The sequence below is a fragment of the Eublepharis macularius genome, chromosome 14 (assembly GCF_028583425.1).
Source record: "Eublepharis macularius isolate TG4126 chromosome 14, MPM_Emac_v1.0, whole genome shotgun sequence".
In the NCBI taxonomy this organism is placed as follows: domain Eukaryota; kingdom Metazoa; phylum Chordata; class Lepidosauria; order Squamata; family Eublepharidae; genus Eublepharis; species Eublepharis macularius.
The window spans coordinates 67,921,187-67,938,672 of NC_072803.1; the positions used below are offsets into that span (position 1 = coordinate 67,921,187).

General features: G+C 48.5%; 1 protein-coding gene across 2 annotated transcripts in view; it reads left to right on the top strand.

The window, feature by feature from the left end:
* The window catches only part of COL5A1 (collagen type V alpha 1 chain), a 404,609-nt gene that overhangs the window by 290,770 nt on the left and 96,353 nt on the right, over positions 1–17,486 (top strand). For both annotated transcript variants that reach the window (XM_054997811.1, XM_054997812.1), the window contains exons 28-31: positions 603–647; positions 3,340–3,393; positions 4,922–5,029; positions 5,470–5,523. In XM_054997811.1, the coding sequence (XP_054853786.1) occupies positions 603–647; positions 3,340–3,393; positions 4,922–5,029; positions 5,470–5,523 (261 nt within the window). The remainder of the gene's footprint in view (positions 1–602; positions 648–3,339; positions 3,394–4,921; positions 5,030–5,469; positions 5,524–17,486) is intronic.

Genomic DNA, 17,486 nt, shown 5'->3' on the forward strand with positions numbered 1-17,486 from the left:
TGGCAGCAAAGAATCTGTGTGAAGTGCTGTTGTCTTCATTGGAAAATGTGCTGTCCTGCTGTGGAATGTGTGTCCTTGGAGTTTTTGTTTAGACACCCTTCTTCCTTCCTCCTGCCCTGCTTATTATGCTCTGTAAAAGTGAATGTCTGTTTTTCTTATTTGCATCTTGGAAGGTTTGATGCTGCAGCATCATGACTGAATGGCCTCTGTAATGAGGCAAGGTGAGGCAGTGTGTGACCTCAGGTGGCAGACTTGGAGGGGTGTCCTCTGCCAACGCTGTGCCTCGTCTTCACTTGCTGCCTCAGCTCTCCCTCCCCCTTTCCCACAGCCTCCTCCTCTGCATCACCCTCCACCCAAGCTGCTCTCCTTCTCTTCTCCAAGTGCCAGGCATCTTTCAGGATCGCACATACGAATCTCACATGGGTTCAGGACGCCCTACTGGGAAAGTGCAATGCCTCAGTATGCCTGGAGGAGGAGGGGGCTCAGGGGAGGTAGCCTCAACTGGCCCTCTTTGAACTCCCCTGAATCCAGGCCTCAACTCCTCTGACAGATTATCGTTTATAGCCTTTGTAATTGCTTTGTTTTGTTTTTCCCCCACCAAGGGAGCAGACGGCATCCGTGGCTTGAAAGGGACCAAGGGTGAGAAGGTGAGTCAGCTCTGCATTTTGCCATCTGGCACGAGGTTTGTCTGCTGCAACTCAGGAGTGTGGTTGTGAATTCTGCAGGGTTCTCTACCCAGTTGCCAAGTCATTGCTCTGGCCTAGTGGTAGACAATCCTTAGCACACATGCCGCCAGCAGCTCCCCAGACTCTTTTGCTTGGCATTCTGGGCCAGGTCTCTGCCCCAGTATTCGAGACTCTGCCAGGGCTGCCAGGACCAGCAGTGGAGGAGGTGTTGGCAAGCAAGTCTCCTGCCCCTCATGGTCTCCCAGATCTGGACAGCCACCAGCTGAGCCCAAGACAGTGCAGCTGGGGCCTGGCTTGCTTCAAGTGTGTCTGGCCAGACACTGCCCTCGGGTCCCTTCTGCCTTCGTTTTGCATGCCTGCTCACTAACAATTCTGAACCAGGCCATAGAGTGTGGATTAACAAAGCCACAAAATACAGATGGGTACAGATGGGAGGCTTCTTTAAAAACTGGAAGGAAATACCAAGTTTGCAGAAAAATCTGAGCTCTAAAAAATACACCCCCAAAATAACAGAAACAGTGCCTGCAATGTTAAGAAAAGAATGCCCACTGGACTCTCAGCTGCCATTTTGGAGATTGCTAGGCTGCCACGATGATGTTGCTAAGCCTTCTGAACCATGGTTTCTCTCCATCAAAGACATGGGGTGGAGCAGGGGGGGACTTGGAGGCCAAAAGAGCTCTGGAAGGCATCCTGAGCCGCTCCCTGCCATGTCCCCTGATGAAGAAGGGTTCATTGAGGCAGGATCGACGATAATCACTACCCACACCACTGACCAGCAGCCACCATGTTACTGTGCTAGACTCTTCCCAGGGAGAGGCTGCCAGTGGGGAGGAAGGAGGGAAAGCTGAAGGTGGGGGAGGAGCAAATAACAGTAGCCCATCCCCCACCCCACAAGACCAATCTGGGCTATAGTCCTGATAGGCAGGGGCTGGATCTGAAGGGCAAGATCTGGATGCCAGGTCATGGGTGAGAGTGCAAGCTACTGTTTGTATGGCTGAAATGGATTGACAGCATTCGACTCTGAGTAGGGCAATCGGCCCAGAGCCTTGCCAGCTTCTACTCTTAAATTCATCCTTCATGCTTAATTTGCATCCTTCTGAGTGCAGAATTGTCCTTTCCAAATACAGGCTTGGTAGTCACTCCCCTTCAGTTGATTCTTATATTTGAGGAGGAAATCTGCTTTTATTCCCTTTTGTAGAGTGAATTTGTTTCTGATTTACACATTTTGGAAACCTAGCTCAGAAACTAGCCAGGGGGATACAGCATGATGAAGGACTCAAATGCCAGAGGCAGGAACTGTTGCAGCCATTCAAAAGCTGCATTTAAAGGGAGTCTTGACAAGCCAGCACTCTGTGTGTTTCAGGTATATGGTTTTGTTTTCCCAGAGGAGGTGCAGAGGCCATGTAATATTCTGGCCTTTTCCCAACCTTAAATCTCCCTGCTTCCTTTTGTTCATACCCTGCAGTCCATCACTGGCAAAGCTGACAATTACAACCTTGCTATGAGGGACCTTCCAAAACCCCAGTGTTGTTTTTTGGTTACTGCGTCCACGTTTTAGCACCTGACAGGCTTGCTTCAGGACTTGATATGGTATCGATTGGAATTCTGCAGTTAAACCTTTGCCGACTGGAAGAAATATTAGTACTGTCATTGAGCCTTTTGGAGAAGGCTGGCTCCAAATGGTCTTTGTGAAAATAAAACCAGCTATACTTCAAAATAATTTCTTCCCTGTGATGGCAAGTTCTTGTTTATATCGACTAAGCCAGTGGTTGATGTAATGTGTGTGTTGGAGACAGAGGAGGGTTGGGTGGGGCTGTTACTAGCTTGGGCAGGGTAGAGTTTCAAGAAGATGTCCTTCATGCCAAAAGGCTTCTGTTTCCTCCAACAAATAACAACAACAACAACTTTTGATTTATATACCACCCTTCAGGACAACTTAATGGCCACTCAGAGCAGTTTGCAAAGTGTGTTGTTTTTATCTTCGTATAACAATCCCCCTGTGAAGTGGGCGGGGCTGAGAGAGCTCTGAGGGAGCTGTGACTGACTGAAGGTCACCCAGCTGGCTTCAAGCGGAAGAGTGGGGAATCTGCTGGAGTGATAGCCTCTAAGTGGAAGATGCAAGCTTGGGTCGGGGGCATTGCTTCAGAGAGTAGTTTTCCACCCATGCCCCAGGGAGCTCTGAGGTTCCTCCTCCAATGAGAAGCCTGGTCGTGGCAGGCAAGCTTCTGTCCTTGAGTGGATTGTCCCTGCTCTGTGCTCTTTACGATATTCTGTAAGGAGTCTGACCGGCACCCCGTTCTGAAAGCGCTGGATGCATCCTAAAGCACCTCCCAACTCTCTGCAAGGCTCAGGGCTGCCTCGGCAGACAGGTGGATGCTGATGATGATTCCCAAAGGTAGAAAAGCCCTGCCTGGGGCAGCGAGCTTGTCTGCAGAAAGCCTGGATGCTCTTTAAAGAGAGGTGCTACCATGGACACCAAAGGAAGGAGGCTGTGAATGGACTTGTGGGGAAGACGAGGTGAGACGTTGCTCCACAGCTGATTCCCCACAAGCCTGCATTTATGCCCCCTCAGTGGACTGCACTGCCAGCAGGCAGGGAAGGGGAAGAGCCCTCTCTTGCTAATGACTGTGGTTTCCCTCCTTTTCTTATTCAGGGTGAAGATGGCTTCCCTGGATTCAAAGGCGACATGGGCATTAAAGGAGACAGGGTGAGAATTCACAGGCGTGGTCTCATTGCAGCTGCTTTTTATGACCCAGATTTGATCTCAGGGCTATTCTCCTGGAAGGAACTCCGGGATTCTTTGTAGCCAAGGAAGCCTGAGCAACTTGTGCCCCTCCCCACTGCTTCTGAAGATGGCTTCCCTGTGACGGTGGGAGCCGCTCACGTGTCCTCTCAGTGCAGTGAAGCGTAAGGACAAAGGCATCGCAACAGGCAGGCTGCTGCAGGGAATTCCTGAGGGGGAACGCAGTTACAAGTATTTTAAATAAATTGACTGTTGATCAGGTGATGAATCGGACTGTTCACATTTTGAGAGAGGAGAGAGGATATTAATTTCCTCCTATTTATTCCTTCCACAATTGGCTCTCCCTTTGGAAGATCAGGCCTCACATTGGCATGGGCCTCTCTCCTGCTCTCTTGTGTTCATTTCTTCCTTCTCATGAACGAGTTGCTTGTGCTGGAACTGTCAGCAAAATGAACATGGTCAATACAGAGTTGTCCTCCAGGGAAAGCTAGACAATTTTTGTTAGGTATTTGTGCAACAGAATACAGTTGCAAGCCACAGATTACTTGAGCATCTTCTGAACAAATTGTAGCTGTATACTTTTTGGATTAACTGAGGATTCCTGGGCCATGACAGTTTTTTAGTTTTGTGCTTGGAAAACAATGTTTATTTGAAAATACCCCAGTTAGTCTTTTCAGGCCCCTTATTTTGGGCTTATCTTCTCCCCTACCCCCACCTTCTCAGCCTCCCCCCTCCTGGGGTTTAATCATGGGCAAAACAGAGAAATTAATTGTGTTTAAGGCTGAGCTGCAGTAGAGCTTCTCCTAGTTGAACAGAAGTGTCCATAATGAATTTTTCAAAAGGATATGAGGGATTGAGGGAAAAGGCCTTGGAGAAGCAGCCAGAGTCTTTGAGCACAATAGGGAAAGCCGTTAGGCTGTTAGGCCAACAGCACCCTATACAGCTTTGCTTGTAGCCCCTTTGCCAGGACGCAATCTCAGGTGAAAGGGTTCATTGCCCCCAAATATTGGATGTTGATCTTACAGGAGCACTTGGCTGCTTTTACTAATATCCGCAGAGCCCTCCCCCCCCCCAATACACACACATTTCTCTAGTTTTACATCATAAATGTGCACTGTGTGCTTCCTGTACAATTTCTTAAAGCAGTAACTGGCAGATGAGCCTCAAAATTTCACTTTAGATAAAATTAAGTAGAAATTTTAGCCCCCAAATCTAATCACTGTTCTTGGCTGTGTGGATGGATTATATATGAATACCACCTCCCCATATCACTCACCATATTTAAACAATTTGTTTCCCTTAAAATTCTGTGGATTTTTTCCTTAAATAGGAGCTTCCAAAAGGGCCTTGAAATTTTGCTTTAGGCTGAGATTTGGTGCCCACAGTATTTAATAATGCCCTTAAATAATAATTCCTTACAGCTGTAATGGTGAGCAGCATGGTGGAAAAGTTCATCTCATTTGCTGAACAGATCATCTCATTTGCTTAACAGGGTGAAATTGGCCCTCCTGGCCCGCGAGGTGAGGATGGACCTGAAGGCCCAAAAGGACGTGGGGGCCCCAATGGTGATCCTGGACCACTAGGCCCTGCTGGAGAAAAGGTAAACACCCCCAGGCTTGAACAGTGGCACAGAATATGCTGGGGTACCCACAGGAATACAGCATGGCCAGACTGGCATTTCAGAACCCCCACCCACACACACTCTAATCCTTTTCTGTTTTAGTCCTATATCTGCTGCATGTTGGGCCTAGAGCTGTACAAAAACCTTGAGAAATAAATGCCTGTTCATTGGTGCTGTGGCAGACTAACCCCTCTACCCCTGATAAATGTCGCTGATCTTACGGGCATGAGTTTATCTTTGCTCACCAGCCCTGCAGGAATTGTGCTTCACGTGGACCTTGGCGTCTTGGCCTAGCTTGGTCTCTGAAGTCCTCCCAAAGCACCACCCACTATTTTAACTATAACTGCAAAGACTAACCCAAGAGTTTACTTGGGTATGTTTATATCTTTTCCTAAAAGTTTTTGGGTTCTTTTTTACAGGGGAAACTTGGAGTTCCTGGACTGCCAGGTTATCCTGGAAGACAAGGCCCCAAGGTAAGCTTTAAAAAAATACTGTTGAAATACATTTCCATTCCTGGAGGTGTGTTTGTATGTGGAGGGGCGGTACTGTCTTCAGTCCATCACTTTTGCTAGCCCTACAAGTTACGGGAGAAAAATTCCAGCCAATGCAGTTGAATGGGAAGGTGGGGTGATGTCCCATCATACAAGTTATATTAGTCATACACAGATGTTCCCAAGGGAAAGAGGAGTTGTTCTTGATGCCAAAAATTACAGGAGGGAAATGCGTGCTGCTTCTTTGCACCAGCAATCATTACCTGGAACGATGTCATCCAGTTATCTTGGGAAATGGCAGAATAATGAATGGGATGGGATGGGATGCCAGTGGAGTGCCAGGGGGAAAGGGGGGTGGCCTTTTCTTGGTGCTTCAGCTCCAAAGCTTTTACTTTTCTAAGCCCACAATCATGCCAATAATTAGCAAGCAATTTAAATAATAAGTAGAAATGAGGGATGTGAACTAGACATGGGCATGAATCGGAATACGAAGCAAATTTCATCACAAAACGGGCCGTATCGTGTATTGCAAAACTGTGTTTTGTGGGGACATGGTTTTCATAAAATTCACACCTTTTGGGCCTGTTTCGTTAGCTTCGTGAACGATTCATAATTTCAGACAGGCTGGTGCCGATCCATTGATTCCCTAGGCAACAGTGAGCTCAGACCTTTTGTTGCCATTGGAAACCCCAATCATAGCACACTTACCCTTGATTGGCAGATCTCCTAGCCCATCTGGAGAGTTTCCATTCTGCCCTATACAGCCAGGAGCTGGGGGTCAATCCCTTAGGCAACCAAGGAGGTGGGCCTTCTGTAGCCATGGGCACACCCCTCCAAACCATGTTAGGTAGGTCTGTCAGCCAACCACAGACCTCCTGTTCTGCTTTATGTCAGCATTTTTTATAAAGGGCACCTCTCTCTGCCTCGTGTTTCAGTCCCAGTAGACAGAGGTAGAGGAGGAGGACCTGTTGCTGGGATTGAAGTGAGTGTGTGTGTGGAAGGATTTGGAATTGTGCTTTTGGCTGCTGCTGCTGCTTTAAAAGACACCGAAAGAAGCCTCTTATTTCCAGCTCTTGGTCTTGCTGTAGGGAGGTCTTTGAGTGAGGGTGCCTTTTTCTCCACCCCACCCCCGCCCCCCTAGGCTCAGGCCTTAGCCTGGCTCTAGGGTCTAGGCCTCCCCTTTTTTATTTGCTTGTCTTTGTTTCTTCTCAATTCTTTCTCTCTTCTTTTGAGGGCTCACATTCTTGCTGTTTCCTTTGGTTTTGGTTTAGGGCCTCTCCCCCTAAGCACAGTCTCGGGGCCACTGCCTGCTGGCTCTGGGGCCAAGCTTTGTGTGGGTTCCTCTGAGGGCCTCACTGTTTTCTGTTTGTTTTCTCTCTTGTTGTGCACTTGTTGCTCACTCTTGTTTTGTGCTCCCACTGTGTGCATCTCATTTTTATTTTGAGCACCTCTCCATGTCTGTGATGTTTAGGGGCTCTCCCCCACAAGCCCAGTCTCAGGGCCACTGCCTGGCTCTGGGGCCCAGCTTTGAGTGGGTTCCTCCCCTGAGGGCCTGACTCTTCTGTTTGCCTCCTCTCTCTCTATTTCTGTGCACTTGTTTGGTGCAGCTCTGCAACTCTATTATTTTGAGCACCTCTCTCATCTGGGCAGGTGTCTCTGCGGTGTTTGGGGGCTCTCCCCCCAAGCCCAGTCTCAGGTCCAATGCTTGGCTCTGGGGCCCAGCTTGGTGTGGGTTCCTCGCCTGACATCTCAACTCTCTTCTATTTTCTTTTAATTTGAGCACCTGTGCCGTCTGGCTAGGTGTCTGTGCAGCAGATTAGGGCTCCCCCACCCCCACCCCAGTCTCAGGGCCACTGCCTGGCTCTTGGGCCCAGCTTGGTGTGGGTTCCTCACCTGAGGTCTCACACTCTCTTTTATTTTCTTTTAATTTGAGTACCTGTGCCATCTGGCCAGTTGTCTGTGTGGAGGATTAGGGCTATCCCCCCCACCCCAGTCTCAGGGCCACTGCCTGGCTCTGGGGCCCAGGTTGGAGTGGGTTCCTCACCTGAGGTCCTGACTCCTTTTCTGTTTGCTTTCTCTCTCTTGCTTGCTGTGCACTTATTTGGCTCAGCTGACTCTTCTTTTGTGCACCCACTGTGTGCATCTCATTTTTATTTTGAGCACCTCTCTCACCTGGGCAGGTGTCTCTGTTGTGTTTGGGTCTCTCCCCCCAAAGCCAGTCCCAGGGCCACTTCCTGTCTCTTGGGCTCAGCCGTGTGTGGCTTCGTAGCCTGAGGGCGGAAAATCCTCGAAGTTATCTTGTTTCTTTTGCTTCCAACTTATTTTTGTGTGCAGCACTGTGAGGCGTGGAATGAAGGGCATGGGTGGTTGTGGGGGGAGGAAGTGCACAGCTTGTCCTGGTTGCCCATCAGAGCCCAGAAATACTGGAGGGAGGGAGGTCTTGGGGGCACCAGAGACTCCAACTGCAGTAGATCTCCCTGTGGGGGCAGTGGAGAAGGCAGAACAGGTCTCACCGGTGGCAGGAGTGGAACTGGATATCTTCAGAATTTTTGAGGAAGATGATGAGGGGGAATCTCAGGAGGAATGGCGGGGTTTTGGGGAGACATCCAGCTCCTCCAAATCCCAAACTCTTGGGACTGTCCCTGCCTTCAGTCCACCCCTCACTCTGTCTTCCCAGCCCTGTGCCACACCACAGCCGGTAATCCTTCGTCCTCCTCCTGACTTGCCAACTCCTGGTCACCGTTTCGGTCAGGCACTGTGGCAGCACTTCCAGCTCCTTCCCAATGACCCCTGTCCATTGTAGTGCTATTCCTGTGATGCCCTGGTGTGTAGGGGCTGTGACCCCAAGCACTTGTTGTCAACCACCCTCTGCTTGCATCTGCAGAAGCACCACTCAAGCCTGCTGCCTCTGGAGCAATGTGAGTCATCTGGTGGGCTGAAGAGGACAGCTCCTGATCAGAAAGAGCGGGAAGGGTCATGGGAGTCCACCCTGAGCAAGAAGCCTTGCTCCAAGAGTGCTGTGGGTGGGAGTGGAACGTCCAGGCAGGCTACCTTGCAGGAGGTTCTCCCCTCAGGGTCGGGGACGGTGCCTATCAAAAGAGTCAGGGGGAAGGCTCAGGAGGCGGGCACTCATGTGCTGGCAGAGACGATTGCCCTAGAAGGACTCAGTTTGTCTATCGTGGATGGTGTGGGCTTTCGGAGGCTGCTGCGTCATTTTGCCCCCTGGTTCATAAAGCTGTCGTGGCGGACCATTGGCCGGCAAGTCATTCTCCGAGCAGTCGTAACCAATGGTAGCTCCTCCCCCTTTTCTTGCGCAGGGTCGGATCAATTTTTGCGATCCTGTAAGGGGGAGGGGCTCCCAGACTCGGCAGTTTTTTCCGGCCCTGCTCAGCAGGAACACAGACCTTTCGCTCTTCAGAGCAGCGATCCTGGAAGAATATCAAAAGACAAGCAGGCGCAAGGCTCATTCGGGGAAAAAGGAAGTTCCTCCCCCCCCTCAATCCATCAGTAAGAAGCGGCAGGAGCCGCACAAACGAGCAGCAGAGCTGACGTTCCTAGAGAGCTAGGACCCAGCTACTGCAGCGGCTGAAGGGAGCGTGTGCGTGCGCACGAACGCAGCAACAGCCGCAAAATCGAGGAGAGCTTAAGCACCGAAGTGGCAACAGCCTCTCCAAACGCGCTGGGACAGTGAGTAAAATCAACCTCCCGTGGAGGGGGGGGGAATCCTTGCCCCAGTTGATCAGAGCCGAAACAGGTGCATTCCATAATGGGGGGTGATTGCTCTGGGTCTTAGCGTGACCGCATTGTAACGCTCGCCCCACCACTTTCATTTTTAGGCGGGAAGAGTTTGCTTGGCGGGAATGGCGGCAAAGGCAGGCCCATCAGAGCCTAAAGTGCCTGAAACAACTCTTAGTGGCATAGAATCCCCAGGATCACCAGGCATGACCCGGATCTCTCTGGCTAAGAGGCAAAAGCTAACATCTTAGCATGGCTAAAATCTGAAATAGAAAAAGGAATTTCCAATGCTGTGAAGGACCTTAAAGGGCAAGCTGCACCTCAACAGAAGCCCAAGCAGTCACTAGTTTCTGCAAAAGGGAAAAGGCCTGCAAAATCAACCACCCACAGCAATCCAAAGAGGAGGAGGGTGGGAAAAGACAGAGTTTCCAGCGACTCAGAGGAGTCCCAGTGGGTATCAAACTCATCCCATCAGTCCTCAGACAGTGAGGAAGGGGAGCTCTCTGAGGAAGAGGAGGAAGACGTGGGCCAAATTCAAACTAGGCTTTTTCCTCCAGAGGTGTATTCTAAGCTTCTGGCAAAGGTTCTAAGGACTCTAGAAATAACTCAGATGACCAAAGAGGAGTCAGGTCAGTCCTACCCTCAGGGTCTAGAACGAGCACTCCCCAAAATGAGTCCCAAACAGACGGGTGTGCCACTTCCAGCCGTTTTCCATGACATTCTTAAGGTAGAATGAGATAACCCGGCTAAACCAAAATTGTACCAATCTGTGTTCACCAAATTCTACACTCTGACACCTGATGCATCCAAAAAGATCAAGCTTCCTACGGTGGATGACCCGGTTACCAGCCTGGCTACCACGTCTGTCCTACCCATGGATGCAGAAGGTATGCCAAAAATCCTTCTGACAAGAAAATAGAACAGGCACTGCGTAGAGAATTTGAAGCCTCAGCAGCGTCATTGCGCTCATCAGCAATAGGATCCCTCTTTGCCAGAGCGGCTTACACCTGGGCCTCAGACCTTGCAACTGCGGGTAGAGAGGTCCCTAAGGAAATTAAGAATGAGGTCAAAAAGATTGCCTTAGCCACAGCCTTTGCTGCAGATGTGACTCTGGACTCCTTTCAGATGTCTTCCAGAGCGATGGGTTTTAACGTCACAGCAAGACGAAACACCTGGCTGAGGAACTGGGACGTTGACCCTCCCACACGTAACAAAGTGACAGCGATACCCTTTGAGGGTACCAAGCTTTTTGGAGATGCACTAGATAAATACCTAGTGGAGGACCCAGAAAAGAAGAAAGTGCTACCATCAAAGAAAAAGGATCAGAGACCTAAGAGCAAGTTTTCCTTTCGGGACCTCAGGAGGAACTCAAGGCAAGGAACAGACAGGCCCTTTAAGAGCCGCTGGCAATCTAGGCCTAGGCATGAGAGCAGATCCTTTCCTTTTAAAAAATCAGCTTACCAGTCAAAGGCCCAAAAGAAAGGAAACCAGGCATGACTATCCACGTCAACAGGCGACAATACAAATAGGGGGACGATTGCAGGATTTTTCTGTCCAATGGATGGAGTCAGTGACAGACCACTGGGTGTTGGACACAGTATCAAAGGGCTACTCCTTGGAATTCGAGACGAGACCGACAAGACGCTTTATCCAAGTTTTCAGAAACCCATCACACCTGAAACACCTGAAAATAAAACAGGCCATCAAACACCTATTAAGAATACGGGCCATGGAACCAGTACCAGCATATCACAAAAGGAAAGGCGTATACTCAATCTTCTTCATTGTTCCGAAGAAGAATGGGGATGTGAGGGCCATCCTGGATTTGAAGTGGCTGAATCTCCACATAAGGACCAGAGAGTTCAAGATGGAGACCATGACATCCACCATGGAGGCCATTCAACAGGGGGATTTCTTGGCCTCCATAGATCTATCGTAGGCCTATTTACACATCCCTATAAGGCAATCTCACAGACGGTACCTGCGGTTCGCCTACGATGGCAGACACTTTCAATACCAAGCCCTTCCCTTCGGTCTGAAGTCATCACCGAGAGTATTCACAAAAGTGCTGGTCACACTAGTAGCGGTCCTACGAGTTCAAGGAGTTGCTCTGTCTCCCTATCTGGACGATATCCTAATCAAGGCCCCGTCCCTGGGTCTGGCCCAGCAGGTAGTGACAAAGACCATAGACTGCCTGGAAAAACACGGTTTTGTCTTAAACCGACAGAAGAGCCTTCTCGTTCCGTCGCAGAAGATGGTTCATCTGGGAGTGACGGTGGACACTGTCCGGAACAGGGCTTTTGTGTCGCCAGAGAGACAACATAAGATTACTTCCTTGATAAGGCTCATCCAATCGGAATGGAGAGCGGAAATAATGGAACTGGCGACGCTACAGGGGATGATGGTTTCTTGCCAGGACATTCTTCAGTGGTCCAGGTTCCACACACGACCGTTACAACATTTTCTGCAGCCATACCAGAGGATCATAATGCAAAAACAGGACAAGACAGTAGAGATTCCACAGACCTTATCCAGGGAACTGAATTGGTGGACAAAGATGGACAGATTCTCCCCAGGGTCCCCCCTCAGGGACCCAAAGACCACAGATGCGAGCCTATCGGGCTGGGGAGCCCACCTGAGAGAGGACGTGGCTCAAGGAGACTGGAACCAACAGGAGAGGCGCCACAGTATAAATTTCCTGGAGTTGCGGGCGATAAAGAATGGTCTCGTTCACTTTCAGGACGGCCTGAGAGGAAAGCACGTTCTAGTGCAAACAGACAATGTGACGGCGAAAGCCTATATAAACAGACAAGGGGGAAGCAAGTGCAAAACCCTGAACAGAGAAGCAGAGGAAATCTTCCTTTGGGTGGAAAGACATCTGGAACCCATACGAGCGATCCATGTGGCAGGTCAACAGAATACTCTGGCAGACTGGCTGAGCAGAAACAAGATGAGCCAGTCGGAATGGCACCTGGACAAAAAGGTGTTCTCACAACTGTGCCAGAGGTTTGGTCACCCGGAGGTCGACCTCTTCGCAACCGCACAGAACAGACAAGTTCCAAAGTTCTTTTCAAGACAAAGGGAACAACTGGCGATAGGCACAGATGCTGTAAGCGAAGACTGGCCCAGAGGACTAATGTACACCGTCCCACCGTTACAGATCGTACACAGAGTACTACAGAAAGTGGTGGAACAGAAGGCAGAGGTAATAATGATAGCTCCTTTTTGGCCCCGAAGACCGTGGTTTCAGGGACTGATGAGACTGTCACACATGGAACCATGGAGACTTCCGTACAAGAGGAATCTATTGACGCAAGGGGAAGTGCTACATCCAAGTCCAGAGTCTCTACGATTGACAGCCTAGAGCTTGAGCGCAGTCAGCTCAGAGAGATAGGATACTCAGAGAAAGTGATTGTCACGATGCTAGCATCGAGGAAGGACTCCACGAATAAGAGTTACAATAGGACATGGCAAGTGTTCGAGAATTGGTGTAGGAAAAGAGGACGGGATCCGTTGACTGCATCTGTTAAGCAAATACTGCTCTTCCTACAAGATAGTCTAGATACGGGACTTAGTACTAGTACCCTAAAGAGACAGGTGGCAGCAATTTCAGCAATCAGGGGATCTAAGAGAGGCACATCTCTTACAAAACATCCACATATTAGGAGATTCCTGCGGGGTACTATGCTGATAAATCCCCCACAAGTACATAGATTCCCAACATGGAATCTGAACGTGGTACTCAGGGCTCTCACAAAAGGGCCCTTTGAACCGATGGCAACCTGCCCACTGAGAAAGTTGACCCTCAAGACAGTCTTTTTAGTGGGGTTGACGTCTGCTAGAAGGGTTTCAGAAACTGGAGCTCTGTCAGCGAATAGGGAACTGTGCATTTTTCATTCTGATAGGGTAGTATTGACATTAGACCCTGCCTTTGTGCCCAAAGTGAAGTCACTATTCCATAGGGAGGAAGGTATAGTCTTACCCTCATTCTGTCCTAATCCTAGACATGAAAGGGAAAAGGAGTGGCATAAGTTAGATGTTAGGAGGGCTCTAAGCTTTTATAGAGAACACCAAACAGACGAGGAAAGTGGAGAACATGTTTGTTTCTTTTAAAAAGAGTTCCTTCGGGGGAAAAGTGACGTCTGCCACTATAAGTAGGTGGATTAGGGAATATATCAGCCTAGCCTACAAGTTCAGGAAAGTGACACCACCATTTGGAATTACGGCACATTCTCTAAGGGGAGCGGCCACATCAGCTGCATATAGGTCCTTCCCATCCCTAGAAAAGATATGCAAAGCTGCGACGTGGAAGTCTGTTCATACTTTCACGAAACATTACAGAATAGACCAATTGGCCTCTGCAGAAGCAGTCTTCAGTAGGAGGGTTCTGCAGCAAGTATTAGAGGCATAAGGTCAGATAGCCCACCCAAAAGTACACTGCTAGGGATATATCCCATTGGTTACTACTGCCCCACTCTGAGACCACTGGAGAATGGAAGATTTGTTCACTTACCGTGAAGCTTCCTTTCTCGGTGGTCCAAGAGTGGGGCTGTCTGGGGTTTGAACAAGAACTGTCGAGTCTGGGAGCCCCTCCCCCTTACAGGATCGCAAAAATTGGTCCGACCCTGCGCAAGAGAAGGAGGAGGAGCTACCATTGGTTACGACTGCCCCACGCTTGGACCACCGAGAAAGGAAGCTTCACGGTGTCAGACTATGCTAATGTCAGACTATGCTACTCCAGATTTGATAGTCTGCCTCACTCCCTTCTGCAAGAAGACAAGGTCTTTTTGGTTTCAAAAGGTTTATTGCGAAAGACAGCATTCATCTCCAAGTATGCATAATCCAGGATAGAGATCCTGGCCGACCAAAGGATTGACAAGAATAACTCATGAAAAGAAAATGGTTACATTTCACACTCCTAAGCCCAGCCTCCCCCCTGAAATCACACAGCAAAACTTCTCAGCGGCATGATGTGCTGGCCAAGGTCGAGCAGACAGATAAGAGAGTTTCCTTTCCCATGGACTCGGCTCCTTGCAGGTGTTAAGGCCTAGAGGGAAAGATAGACTAAATACTACAGTATTAAATATGGCTTTACTCAGGTTAAACAGGCTCTGACATTCTGCCACCCTTAAGATCCCCCTCCCCCCGGTTTGTGAGGGTATGTCTGATGATACTGCTTAAGGAGTCCGGGGGCTTTTACATGGATAAATTCTACCCACTCTCGATACCCCTCCTCAAAGTCCTTCCAGCGAATTAAATAAAATAGCTTATTACATCTAATTTTAGAGTCCAATATTTCTTCCACTTCGTAGTGAACTTGATCGTTGATCATGGTTGGAAGGGGAGTATTGGGTGTAGGATGCCATTGGTCTGGTGCAGGGGCCTTTTTTAGTAGACTTACATGAAATGATGGGTGGACGTGGCGCAGGTTTTTTGGTAGAGTGATTTTTACAGTTACTTTGTTGATTACTCGTTTAACAGGAAACGGTCCCAAATATTTCAAAGCCAATCTTTTGCTGGCTTGGTCTATTCGAAGGTTTTTCATTGAAATGTATACTTTGTTCCCCGGATGCAATTCCCATTCTTTCGCACGGTGGCGATCTGCATATTTCTTATAATCTGCTTTAGCTTTGTTTAAGGCTGTTTGTATAGCCGTTCATTGTTGGCTAAGGGAGGTCCACCATTGATGTAGGTCCCCCAAGGGCTGTTTTCCTTGTGGTAGCTCAAAGGGAAAAGCTTTTCCATCGTATCTGTGCACAATTTTAAAGGGAGTTTCCCCTGTTGAACTGTGAACTGCGTTGTTGTATGAATACTCTGCGAAATGAAGAAGTTCCACCCAATTATCTTGTTGGAAATTAATATAACATCGGAGAAATTGTTCTAATATTTGATTAGTTTTTTCTGACTGTCCATCACTTTGAGGGTGGAAAGCTGAACTGATTCCTTGCTCCATCCCAGTTAATTGAAGTAGCTCTTTCCAGAAATTGGCAATAAACTGTCCGCCGTGGTCGGATATCACCTTAGAGGGAAAGGAATGTAGTTTAACAATGTGTTTCATAAATATTTCTTCTAGTTTCTTGGCGGTGGGTATGGTTGTGCAAGGTACAAAATGTGCTTGCTTGGAAAATAGGTCTACAACCACTAAAATACAGGAGCAGCCCCTGGAGGTAGGGAGATCTGTAATAAAGTCCATAGAAATTACCTCCCAAGGTCTACTTGGGGTTTCAAGCGGCTGCAGGAGTCCCGGGGGCTTTCCCTTCCTGGTTTTGGCACTTATGCAGGTAGGGCAAGAGGATTCATATTGGGAAACATCCTTCCTGATACCCGGCCACCAAAATTGCCCTTGTACTAAGTGGAGAGTTTTTAAGTAGCCGAAATGTCCTGCGGTGCGAGCATCATGACAACGCTATAAAACTTCTTTTCGGAGGCTAGCTGGTATGTACAATCTATCCTCTTTTACCCAGTCTCCCTCCACCATTTGAGACATTTTTGCTTTGGGCGCTCCCTCCCGTTCTTTTTCCACCTCGCTTTTCACTTTTGCTCTCCACCCCTTTTAAGCCTCTCGCTTCCGCGCAGTTTGGCTGCGAGTGGTAACCACTCCTCCCAGTTGGTGGGGGGTGAAAACGGGGTCAATGGTTTCCTCTTTTTTACTTTGATGTTGGGGCATGCGCGAAAGCGCGTCTGCTAGGAAGTTAGTTTTGCCCGGCAAGAACTTTAGAGTGAAATTGAACTTGGAAAAGAATTCTGCCCGTCAAAGTTGTTTAGCGTTAAGACGTCTGGGATTTCTCAGGGCTTCTAAGTTTTTGTGATCTGTCCACACTTCAAAAGGGTGTCGAGCCCCTTCCAGCCAGTGACGCCACACTGTGAGAGCTACTTTTATGGCAAAGGCTTCCTTTTCGCATACATTCCAATGCCGTTCTGCTTCTGAAAATTTTCTAGACAAATACGCGCATGGTCTGGTTTTCCCGTCCTCCCCTTTTTGCAGAAGCACACCCCCAATGGCTGCATCACTGGCATCGACCTGCACTATAAAGGGTCGATTTTCATCTGGTGTTGCAGGACGGGCTCCGAGGTAAATTTGCGTTTGAGTTCCTCAAAGGCTGCTTGGCAAGTTTGATCCCACTCTGATTTAGTAGTGGGTTTCTTTGCTTGATCCCCCTTTCCTTTAGTTTTTAAGAGCTCGGTTAATGGTACGGCTATTTGAGCAAATCCTTCTATAAAGTCTCTGTAGAAATTGGCAAACCCCAAAAAAGATTGCAACTGTTTACGAGTACGGGGTGTTTGCCATTCTTGTACAGCTTTAATTTTGGCAGGATCCATCTTTAGTCCTTGCCCGGAAATGCAATAGCCCAAATAATCAAGTTCAGTTTTATGGAATTCACATTTGGAAAGTTTGATAGGGAGTTTGTGGCACATTAACATAGTCAGTACTTCCCGTACTAATTTGACATGCTCTTCCTTTTTTTTTTGAATAAATTAAAACGCCATCTAGGTACACAACCGCTCCTTTATACAAATATTTATGTAGTACCTCATTGATCATGGACATGTATACTGATGGGGCGCCAGACAAGCCAAAAGGCATGACCAGGTATTCATATTGGCCTAAGGGCGTGTTGAATGCGGTTTTCCATTCATCCCCTTCTTTAATTCTGACATGGAAGTAAGCATCTTTTAAGTCCAATTTAGTGAAGATCTTACCTTGCGCCACGACGTTGAGTAGATCTCTGATGAGCGGGATGGGATAAGCATTGGTTGCCGACACTGCATTGATCCCTCTGAAGTCTGTGCAGAGTCTTAAACCCCCATCCTTCTTTTTAACAAATAGCACAGGAGCTGCATGCGGGCTGTTAGCCGGGCGGATGAATCCTCTTTCCAAATTCTTATCGATAAATTTTCTTAATTCTTCTCTCTCCAGTGGGCTCATAGAATACAGTTTGCCTTTGGGTAGCTCTTCTCCTGGCAGAATCTCATTGGCTCAGTCTGTGGCGCAATGAGGGGGAAGACTGTCAGCCTCCTCTTCACTAAATGCTCGCTGCATTCTTTAGGGATACGGTTTAACTCTTCTTTAGTTAGAAGTGCGACATCCATTACCGGGGGTTGTGTTCTCCCCCATTCTATTTGCCAGTTATGATGTTTGCAATTATCATGGCTAAAATCTATTACTCCTTTAGCCCAGTCTATATGGGGGTTATGATCCCATAACCACC